Source organism: Rhinatrema bivittatum, chromosome 6 (assembly GCF_901001135.1).
Source record: "Rhinatrema bivittatum chromosome 6, aRhiBiv1.1, whole genome shotgun sequence".
NCBI classification, from domain to species: Eukaryota; Metazoa; Chordata; class Amphibia; order Gymnophiona; family Rhinatrematidae; genus Rhinatrema; species Rhinatrema bivittatum.
Window position 1 is genome coordinate 120853913 of NC_042620.1, and position 12316 is coordinate 120866228.

The window sequence follows — 12316 nt, forward strand, 5'->3', positions numbered from 1 at the left end:
GTGTGATTGAACCTGTTTGTAAGTGAGATAGAACATCATGTGTATGATTGAGAGCTTGTGTGTAAGTGAAATAGAGAGAGCATTGTGTGATTGAGAGACTCTAGATTTTTGGATTTCCATTCCAGTTTCTGCCTCCATATTTGTAATTTGTGGTCTTTCTGTACTTGGTGAAGGTTGAGGGTGAGGTATTTAACTAGTATGTAGGCTAGTACAATATCTCATATTATTTGTTGTGTTTTCTCAATAGGACATGCATTGGTGGTAAACAGCTGTATTTTTATAAGTAGGGCTATTGCACCTAGTAGTAGAGGGAGTTTGTGTTGCTGTTATTGAGATAACCCATTACTGAGGGGTGGGGGTGGGGTTAGCATTGTGACTGTCATGTATTCAGTGTGTTATGCATGTGGGAACTATCTATCATATGTGTCCCAACAGAAAAAAGGTTGAGAACCACTGGATTAATCAACCACTGGCAAAACACACAGGTGGTCCTGGTGAAGTCTCAATATGATGCTTTAGGAAACGCAATGCTCACTGGAGCTAGAGAGGGGGATACTTGAACTCACAGGCTCTGAGGTTTTCCCAACTAGAGGGACAACAGTCCAATTTCTTCTTTACCACTACTCTCAAAAATTATAGAAAAGGTGGTTCATTCTCAACTCCAAGATTTTCTGGATAACAGCCTTCTTGACATTTTACAATTTGGGTTCCAGCCACGACATAGCACTAAGTTGCATCTGCTTTCTAGTTTAGACATGATTAGTCGTGCTTTTGACAGTGATACAACATACTTTCTCATTTGTGTCAAACAATCTTTCTATGCTCCAAGTTGTATTACTCCCTTGTTTTATTGTAACTGCATTCCTTAGCCTTTCTCTTGTTTAATGTGTTAATGTTTTATCACTACTATTATCATTATTTATTACTATTATTAGGATCAATGTTATTTTTTACCTTTTTGTTCCCTGTCCACTTGTTAAATGTAAACCGGCATGATGCGATATTTATCGCGAATGCCGGTATAGAAAAACTTAAAATAAATAAATAAATACATTTTATTGGATATATCATCAGCTTTCAACACCGTCAATCATGAGTTGCTGCTTAATTGTCTGGAAGCTCTAGGCATTTCATCCAAAGTTCTCTCTTGGTTCATTTCTTTTCCCATCATCAATATCAAGTCACTATCAGGGACACCTCATCTGTACTATATCCACTTAATACAGGTGTTCACCTGGGCTCTTCCCTCTCTCTTACACTCTTTAACATCTACCTTGCTCCCCTTTGTGTAGTTCCCTCTGACTTGGATGTATTGTTTTATATGTAGATGATAAACAGGTTTTTTTTTCCCTTTGGCAATGAAAAAATTATCAACGTGCCTAACAAAGATTAAGGAATGGATGCAGAATAATAGTTTAGCCCTTAATGTTAAAAAAAAAAAAAAAAAAAGTCAAAAAAAAAAACAACCCAAACTCCCAGAAATCGTGCTTTTATCTCTGACTTTGCCAGGGGAATTTCCTTCACATTTCTACTTTGAAGGACATGACATCCCAATCCAGTTAAGGGCATGCAATTTGGATGTTGTAATTGATTCTTCTTTGTCTATGCGACCCCACATTGACAAACTAGTACACTCATCCTACTATAAACTCTGCTTATTACACTCTTTAAAGCCACTTCTTAGTTACTTGGACTTCTGTATTGTCAAACAATCCCTCATTTTCTCATCATTGGATTATTGTAATGTACTGTTTCTAAGTCTTCCCAATTCTTATCTATATGTACTTCAACTTATATAAAATTCTACGGCTCGACTTATTACTGAAACTCTGTTGTGTAGTCACATCTCTCCAGTCTTGGCTAGTTTTCACTGGCTACCCATTAGCTGGCAGGTAAAATTTGAAACACTGATATGGGTCTTTGAGGCCCTTCATGGACATGCCCCTCCTTGTTTGGTTTTTAACAATTCGGAAATATCAACCAGTCCACTGTCTTCAATCCTCTGCACATCTGCTTTTCATTCCATCACTCAGTCAGCTATGACTAACCAAGTCTAGGAATTGTATTTTTCACATTGCAGGTCCCACCTTGTGGAATGATCTTCCTGAGGGGCTGAGAACTGAAACTGATTGACTCTACTTTAAACAGCTTCTCAAATCCCACTTTTTTAACTTGACTTTTGCCAACAGTTCAACTTAGTGCTGGGATTCCTATTTACTGGGTCCTTATTTTTATTTAAAGTGTGAAATTAAAGTTTATGTAGTTCTGTTAGTGAAATATGTCAGTGTTGATTGTACATTTTGCTGTAATCTGCTGAAAATGGAGGATCAGCAGAATATAAGTTTTTGAAATAAAATCAGTTTAGGAACTCCAACCCCCTCTAAAGATGCCATTGGAAGTAAAGTTGGCTGGCGTGAAACAAACTGATCTGTTGGACCGGTAACAAAAGGAATTGATTGTGCTGGTTAGGTTTTAACTCTCATTGCTTCATCATGTTTTTACAATCTCAGAGCACAAAATTACCATTAAAAGTAGAATTTTTTTAAGAGCATTGCCAAATCAATGCCATGTGTCTGTCTTGACATGCCCACTCCAAACTAGAATATTTTGTGACCTTTTTCTTGTCATTGATTTAGCTAAGTGTTCAATTTACTACTCTTGCTTCCATTCAATGCCTCTTAAACTTCCAGTTTCTTAAATACCTCAGTTCTTTTTGTCATTCTCCTTCAGTTCCTTATCACTTTAAATATGTATTTATCTTAAAAATAAATAAATTTAGTCTGCATCTATTTAAAATTCTATTTGCACTTGTTGAATGTCTGTCTCCTCATTTTCCCTTCTGTGAATCAAATTGAAGTTGATAGTTTGAATTTTAGATAATTGATTCTTCTGTTTTTATTTTACAAAAAATGCAGAGAGCTAATGAATTGTGACTTTGAAAATTTACTTTAAGAGCATATTGGTTTGCAATAAACATACTATCTGGAAAAATCTGTGTAACTCATTTGTAATCCACACAAATCTGACTCTTTAGGGGGGTTGAATACTTTTGTAAGCCTCTGTGTATGCGCGTATGTATGTGTGTATATATATAGCGAGAGAGAGTCAATACAAATATGGGCATTTAAAAATAATACACCAAGTAAATTTACAATTACTGCGAGCAATAGTATATCTTTTTAACAGAATATCTCTCACTTTATATAATACTTTTTTATTATCAATTTTCTTTTACACTTTTTTGTAAAAACATTGATTTTGTTCATATCTCATATTAAGCGCTCAAATGTCTTATCTCAAGCCATTTAATGGATCTAAAAATGACAAATATCAATTGAGCTATTAAATATAATTTATAGATGTCTCCAGCACTCTTGAGTATACTGTCCCTGAGCCAAATGCTAAGCACACAAACACCAATTTATATGAACACTGCAAGTGTTCTGCATATAGTTGCAATTCCGTACTGCAAATGTGCTGCATTAGGCTTCAAGTCCATTTTAGCTGCCACATCTAGTGTCCCATTGTCAACATAAACTCTCCTTGACAAAGGACCTCTGTTTCACCAATTCTTGCCTTCAGCAGGAGGAAGAGATGCCAAAAACTTTTCATACTTGACCCTGCAGCCTGTCGCTGAACTGTAAACATGCCAAGTGGACTACCCTGGCTTCCAGCTGATTGATGTTCCAGAGAGACTCTGCACTCCAGCATCTTTGCATTGTCAGCTCCTGACAGTGAGCTCCCCAATCAAGGAGACTTGCATCTGTTGTCTGTACTAGCCAGTCAGGTGGGATTAGGGAAACTCCCTTTCATAGACTATCCGCCTGCAGCCACCACTGCAGTTGGGAGGAGACTTCCATCAGCAGGTGGAGCCAAATCGATTAGTCTTGAGACTGCGGATTCCACTGAAGAGGACGCTTATGCGCGCTCGCCCATGGTACCGCTTTCAGGGTTGCCGCCATTAAGCCAAGTACTTGCGGGTAAGACCATACGGTTGGGCGCAGAGTGTCCAACAGAGTTGAGCTAGCAACTTCTGAATTCAAGCTTCTGGCAAGAACACCTTGCCCTGCTTCGTGTTGAACTGAACCCTGAGGACTTCCAGCGACTAAGTAGGCCGAAGACACCTCTTGGCTAGGTTCACCACTCAGCCGAGCTCCTGCAACAAGGAAATCACCTGAGTCACCAGGCGGCTCTCTTCTGGTGATTTGGCTCGAATCAGCCAGTCCAATCACTGGTGTACTAGGAGTCCATCCTTTCTCAACTCTGCCGCAACTACTACCATTACCTTGGAAAAGGTTCTGGTAGTGGTGACCAGACCAAAAGGCAGTACCCAAAACTGAAAGAGTTGTGAACTGCAGAAAGCATTAATGTTCTAGTCAGATAGGAATGTGAAGATATGCTTCAGACAGATCCAGGGAGGTCAGAAATTACCCTGATTGCATGGCCATTATAACAGAGTGCAAGGTTTTCACGGAAAAGTGTTTCACCTGCAGATGATGGACAGCTTTGAGATCCATGATGGCACAAAAGGAGCCCTCCCTTTGGCACTGCGAATAAATGGAATATTGCCTCGTATTTTCTTGATGTAGGCACTGGAACCGCAGCCCTCAGATTGAGGAGACTTGCCAGTGTACTCTCCACTGCCCGCTTCTTCTGTGTGGAGTGGTAGGGAGACTCCATGAACATGTCCCAAGGAACAGTGTGAAATTCCATCACATATCCTTCTTGTATCACTTCCAGGACACTGATTCAATGTGATTTCGACCCACCTCTGATAAAAGAGAGAGAGGTGTCCCCCTATCGCCTGTTCCCGGGGGTGGGTAAGCAAACTGTCATTGGGAGGCTCGGGAGGTACCATTACTTGAGCCTTTGCCCCTTCTGGTTGTCTGGGACGAAAGGACTGAGATCTACTGAAAGGTTGCTCCTCTATAGGGTCGAAAATGCCTGGAACCTCTCATGTTAAAGGAGTGCTGTGTCTGCTTCAACTTGCTCTGAGAGAGACATTAAAGGGCAGTTTGGTGAGGTTAGCCTTCAGGGTCACATTGGCTGACCAGTTTCTCAACCATAACTGACACCTGGCTGCTACTATAGAAAATACCCCTCTGACTGAAGTATGGACCAAATCACAGCCCGCATCTGCCAAGAAGGCAATCGCTGGTTCCATAACTGCCCTGGAACTTACCCCAGAGTCATCAACCTCCTGGGAGAGAAGCAAACAAGAGCGAGCCACCAAGGAACAACAAAAAACGGTCTGCAAGATCCTCGCCACTGCTTCAGATGCTTGTTTAAAGATAAACTCAATCATGAGCATCCTTCAAGGCTGCTCCTCCTTCCACAGTCTGCTTGGAGACTGCACACACAAGTGTAGCTACCATCGGAAAATGTAAGTGGTCTCTTACCATTGGATCCAGAGGTTTCAGACCTTCCAAAACCTGACCCCCTTTGAAAACTCTACAGGTTGTGTATTCTGTATTATGTGAAAAAATAGTGTACAGAAAAGACTACAAAAATGCCCCCCATTCAGTAATGGAGTTAAGACTATCCAGAGCTATGGTTTGCCATGCAAAAATAAAGTATTGTTCACGATGCCAAAACTATAGACTGATGTTACCTCCTTTCCAGTGTGTCAATTGTTGAATGACAAAAAAATTGAATATCATTTTCTGTATGATTCATTTCCTGCCAATATTTCAGCAATGGTGATTCTAACTTTTGCTTTTGAATGCAGCTTTTGTGTTGGATGAATCATGTCTTAACTGCAAGCTTGGTCTGTCCTATATACATTTTTAAAGTCCTTTTCTCTATACTATTTTTTCACATTATACAGAATACATAACCTGTAAAGTTATGTATAAAGTGAGAGGTATACTTCTAAAAAGATACATATCATTAGTGTTCATAATTGCAATTAGTTGGCATATATATTTATCAAGTGTTTGTTTTCATTGTGATAGCAAAGGTTTAGGTTTCACATCCTTCTCAAGGCAAAATACTGTTGACAGGTTAATATAACAAACCCAAGCATGTTTCTAGAAGGGAGTCCTTATATCAAAAGTTCGGTAGAGGCAACCTTGAACTATTTAATCAGGAGTATTCACTTCCAGCCCTTAAGGGCCATCAATAGGTTTGATTTTCAGGGTATCCCTGTTGAATATGCATATGAGATTTGAATGCACACTGCCTCATATGCAAATCTGTCTCATGCATATTCATGAGAGAGATCCTGAAAAACCTAACCTGTTGGCGGCCTCGGACTGAGAGTGAAAAGCACCATATTGAAATATAAATGTCAAAGTAAACTGTATCTTTGTGTGTGTGTGTGTGTATATATGTATTTTTTTTCTATACCGTTGTTCAGACATGCCATCACAATGGTTTACACTTTTAAAAGAGATACATACTTTTTTAGAAATACATATTGAAATATAATACAATGGTAATGATATAGTATAAGGTAATGCATATATGAGGGGGAGGAGACAAAGTGGATGGAAGGAGTAAGAATGGTTTAACATATAGAAATATGATACAAGGTAAAAATATGATACAACAAATAGAAATATAATACAGGGTAATAATATAATACAAAGCTATTGCATGTACGAGGAGAAAAATAATACAAGGTATTGCTAATACGAGGAGGAAGGGACAATGTGGATAGAAACAAGTAGAAAGGATCAGCCTAATTCACTATGGAACAATGTGGAGCTAAAGGGGGGGGGGGGGGGTAGTACCAGGGGGAGGGGCGAAGAATTCTATTCTGGGTATGCCTGTTTGAAGAGCCATGTCTTAAGTCTTTTCTTGAATTTTTGAGTACTTGGCTCTAAGCGGAGGTCAGATGGCATGGAGTTCCAGAGGGTGGGGCCTGTGGTGGATAGGGCTCGTTGTTTCGTACAAATGAGGTGTGTGGTCTTGGGGGGGGGGGGGGGTGTATATAGACAACCTTTTGTAGGTGGATCTAGTGGAGTGGTCGAATGGGATCTAGTGTAGGCGGATCTAGTGGGTCTCTTCTCTCTTTCTCTCTCTCAAATTATGCAATGTGTAAATGAATGAAAAGTGCTCAAAACCTCTACCAGAAAACAAAAAGCACTAATGTACAGTTTATACTAAGTCTTGCATGATTAAAACAGTTCTTTATTAATACATAACAATCCGTAAAATAATGAGCAACTCTAAACCTTAAAATGCCTACTTAAAGGAAGTATGAGGACCACATAGTGAAACAATATATGATCTTACATCAATAATATGAACAAAACAGAGCATTTAGTTGTCATGTTGCTTTGTTCAATGCACTATGTTACCAGGCAGGAGATGTATCCCTGTTCAATGTGAAACCCATGAGTAACAAATCAATAATTAAGATACATTATAAAACAAATACACCAACTATTGTTTTTATCTCTTTATGAGCATCTTCACATGGGAATAATCATACTTGCACACATGCATCTCACTCAAACACCTCACAAATGCAATACTGAAGTCATGGACAAAGAATGCGTAAAGTGTTTCCTAGGTCTGATGAAAGTTCCCTTAACATTTATGAAGCTTCCTGGGTCTGATATAAAATCCCCAACAAGGCCCTTGTTTTGCCAGAAACAGCTTCCCCTGGTGGAACCGCTGGAACAGATATAACCCTATAATCTGCAAATCAAGTGAGAAAAATATTGTGTGAACAAGTAGGTAAATGGTTAAAAAAAAAAAAATCTAATCGCAAGGAAGGACTACTAAATGGTGAAATTTATGTGCTGTTTTTTCTAATTGTACTTGCAAAATAGCAACCACGCTACCATCTTACTGCATAAAAGAGGTTATTTTTCAAATATCTCTGAGCGGCGGTATATAAAAAATTATAAATAAATAAATAATAAATAAATACAAAGTCCATAGAGCTACAAACCTCGAAAACAAAATAAAAAAGATGCTATTAAATACTGCAATCCTTAACAGATCCTTTTCAAGAATTATATTTACAAATGAGGCTAAAGAAAAGCAGCCCGCAAATGGTCGCAGGGGAGGAATCATTGTAAAACTTTAATTTGGCCTGGGTGGGTTCAATAAAAGTTAAAAAAAAAAAAAAAAAAAAGTTCAAAAGGGTTTAAAATGAGACTCAAAATAATAAAGCCCGAAAAACTGCCAAATCAAAGTAACCCTTCTAGGTCGCTTATGTCGGGATCCTGCCCTGAGAAAACCTGATGCACTGACCAAGGCAAGTTTCTGTACTGAATAAAAATGCCTAATTTAAATGGAGGTGACAACTTACTTGAATAAAGATTTGCAGGGTGTTAATCACCCAATGTATTCCTTTAATTAGTGAGGGTCACGGTAAAACTGAAAACAAGGAGTTACACTGTTAACCCTCGATTGGACGCGCGTTTTCGACGCGCTAGCGTCACACCTTATTCAGTAAGGGGCCGAAAACGTGCGTCCAATCCCCCGAACCTAATAGCGCCCGCAACATGCAAATGCATGTTGATGGCCCTATTAGGTATTCCTGCGCGATTCAGAAACAAAAATGTGCAGCCAAGCCGCACGTTTTACTTTCAGAAATTAGCACCTACCCAAAGGTAGGCGCTAATTTCTGCCGGCATTGGGAAAGTGCACAGAAAAGCAGTAAAAACTGCTTTTCTGTGCACCCTCCAACTTATTATCATGGCGATATTAAGTCGGAGGTCCCGAAAGTTACCAAAAGTAAAAAAAAAAAAAAAAAAAAAAAAATAAAAAATTTGAAGTCGGCTCGCGGGTCAAAAACCGGACACTCAATTTTGCCGGCGTCCGGTTTCCAAACCCATGGCTGTCAGCGGGCTCGAGAACCGACGCCGGCAAAATTGAGCGTCTGCTGTCAAACCCGCTGACAGCCGCTGCTCCAGTACAAAAGGAGGCGCTAGGGATGCGCTAGTGTCCCTAGCCGCCTCCTTTTACCTGTTTTTACCGCCGGGCCTAATTTGCATACTGAATCGCGCGCACAGGAGAGTGGCCTGTACGCGTGCCGGGAGAGCGGGCGTTCGCCTGCTCTCCCGCAGACTTTATTGTATCGGCCCGTGAGTGAACAAAAAAAGGTTAAGTTGAATGATTAATAAGCGAAAAAGTAATGATTAGTAAGTTTGAAAAAAAATAATACAATGTATAATTAAACTGAATGGAAATGCACACATAAATGGACACAATATAACCATGAAAGAATGTAAGAATAAAAATACTTGAATTATCCGTACTTGTGTTCTGACTAAAAAATATTTTTTGGAGAGCCAGTGGGGGGGGCCAGTCTAGCAAAATGGTGCCACCGTGTCTCTAGCTAGCACTGATGTATCACCTACTGAGAAAAACTTAAGTTTGTGAACCAGAGTAATAGCCTGCGAAGAGACAAAGAAACATGAGCAAGCTAAAACAGTATGAAATGCATTTGGAACACCAGGGGAGGACCAGCTGAAACTTACTTAACCAGAGTATACAGCCTTCCTCCTGCTGCCTTTGATTGTAGGAGCCAAAACAAAGCAAAAGCACCGGAGAGTTGCAACTAATATATATGTGCACAGATGGCTGTACGTGCAAGAACATGGCCAATCACATACATACATATATATACAATCATATACCGTACATACATATACATATATATATATATAGAGAGAGAGAGAGAGAAAGATCTCTCTCCCTCTCTCTCTCTCTATATATATATCTCTATATATAAAAATATCACCTGTGACAATCTTAATTTGGTTTTGACCTTACATTATTTTTGTCATGTCTTGCTCAGTGTTCAGTTTTTCTCTACCACAGAATCGGATACTCTGGATTGATGAGAAAAATCTAACTGCTCATGTAGAAGCTGGCATTATTGGACAAGATTTGGAAAGACAGGTACTACTTTGAGCTTCTGTCCTTATTTATGGTGTCTTTTCATGGTGTGAACAATAACTAATCATTAAAACTATTTAAATATGTAGAGTTTTGTTTCCCAAAAGAATGGGAATTGGTTATGTTCAGCAACAGTTTTTCTCCAGCAAACCTTTTTGAGGAAGCATTATTATTATTAACTTGCAGACTAATGGTAGTTGGTTGCTGATTCTGTATTGTAGCATTCCTGCAGTTTTTGATGAGAGAGACCAGTGCATCTGCCTACTATTTTGTCTTCTTTTCATAACACCCACCAATTTAACCTGACAGCTGTTTTTAAAAATCATGCTTTTGAAAAGGTTAAAATTAATATGCAGAGAATGCATGCTTTTAAAACTTTAAATGTCATCGTTCCAGGTTATTAACTCTGTTATTTCACTTTCTGTCCCAGTGCTGTTTGGAAGCTTTTCTGTGAGGAGTATTGAATAGGATTTCGCTCTATCACCAGCTCTCTTTTATCTCAGTGTGATCGTTTACTCTGGAGTTAAACTATCACAGTGGGGCCGATGTAATACACACTCCACTGGTTAAATAGGCGCTAATCCACCCCTAATGCAATAGGGGGATTAGCGCCTATTTAACCCGCGTCGGACGCAGAGTGAATGTAATAGCGTTCATCACATGCAAATGCATGTGAATGAGCTATTACTCATTCACTCTGCATGCAAAAAAATAAATGTGCGTCTCAAGACGCGCGTTTATAGCTGAGCTCAGGTAAAAGAAGTTCAGAAAAGCAGAAAAAACTGCTTTTCTGTACGTTTTTTAAATTAAAAAAAAAAAAACTCGGCAGACCGCATCGGCGGCCGTTTTCATTACTGGCAGACGGCAGGTTATGAAAACTGGCATGGGTCTTCATAACCAGCAGCCGCAGCGGGGTCGTGTTAGCAAGGAGGCGCTAAGGTTGCTTTCTGCAATTTATATTGCATCGGCCTGAATATACACCTCTCTCAGAGGAACATAACAACATGGAACAAATACCACTAGTGGGTTAGCTTCTAGCCACACTCTGGCTTTTTAATGCTATACTAAAAACCTGCTGCCAGACCAGTTTCTTTCCTTTCCATGTCCCAGGTTTCACTCTTGATTGGTTTGGTAAGCTGAAAGTTTATTGTTCCATAGGGAACAAAATGTTTGCCAGTTGTACTAGATCATCTTTGGCTACTACTCTTATAAGTGTCTGTGCTCATTACATATCTCATCAAGTAAAGCTTTTTAGGCAGTTGTCACATTCCTGAGATATGTTCTCATTGTTGATCCTGATAAAGTAGAAAAGGAAATGTTTACATTATTTAAAACAGAATAACAGTTAATATAAACTATTAAATAAATTGGAGAATATGGAAAACGTGTTAAAAGCTAGGAATTTGAGATTTATCAATTTCCCTAAGTTAGTACATATATCTCCGAAAGAAATGTATAGGAAATATTTAATAGACATATTGAAAGTATCTGAAGAAAATATCCCACCGGTAGTGAAAGCTTATTATATTTCCACAGGTAGAAGGAGTTTGGAGGGAGGGAATAGAGGAGAAGTTCAAATCCCTGAAAAAGAGATTATAATCATTGAATGTTACTGAATTATTAGAGACCTCAGATTCAAGTCTCGCTGAACCTAGTACCATGATTGTTACATTTGCATTGGAAATTGATAGCGAGTGGATATTCAGATTGTTTAAGTATCGCTTATGTAGTTTTTTCAATATGCAAGTGAGATTATTTCCTGATGTGTCAAGGGTGAAGCAAAAGAAAAGGAGGCGATTTTTGTTGATGAGAGTACAGTTATTACAAATAGGTGCTACTTTTCAATTACAGTTTCCCTGTCTGTGCCAAGTTAAATATAAAGGGTTAAGCTACCTCTTTTTCCTTCCCTCACAACTAACTCAATTTCTTTCTGACAAATTTATTAAACATGTAGGTGTGGAGGATCAAGGTCCAGATACATCCAGTACCCCTAATGTGCTGTGACTATCTCTCATTTAAGAAAAATGTCCTCCTTTTGCAGCTTTTATGGCAATATCGCTTTCAATAGTTAATTTTTCTTGTTCTTATTTAACTTTTGTTCCACAAAAACAATTATTAGATTCTTATTATAATTAGTATTGAGGATCTTAATGGGTGAAATATAGAGTAAGGTAAGTAAGATGGTTAATAAATGGTTTTTTTTCCCCTCATGTAATTACTAATGATTATATTTCACTTTTCTGGTCAAGTATTTATCTTGATATGTAACTGATAAAAAGTTTGATAAATTAAAAATTAATAAAAAAAACCTCCTCTGGAAGATTTTCACCTCTCAAGCCACTCCCTACCCTTTCTCAAACCTATCTAATAGGTCCTCAAACTCAGACAGCCCACAACTTTTAAACGATGGCTGTATGAGACAAATTTTGGTTTTAAATTCAATTTCAGCTGAAGG

The 12316-nt window shown here is 38.6% G+C and overlaps 1 protein-coding gene across 1 annotated transcript in view; it reads left to right on the forward strand.

Annotated features, from left to right (window-relative positions):
* AGPS (alkylglycerone phosphate synthase) overlaps nt 1–12316 on the forward strand; it is a 394780-nt gene that overhangs the window by 148633 nt on the left and 233831 nt on the right. Inside the window, exon 8 of the mRNA XM_029605879.1 lies at nt 9784–9864. Within this exon, the coding sequence (XP_029461739.1) occupies nt 9784–9864 (81 nt within the window). The remainder of the gene's footprint in view (nt 1–9783; nt 9865–12316) is intronic.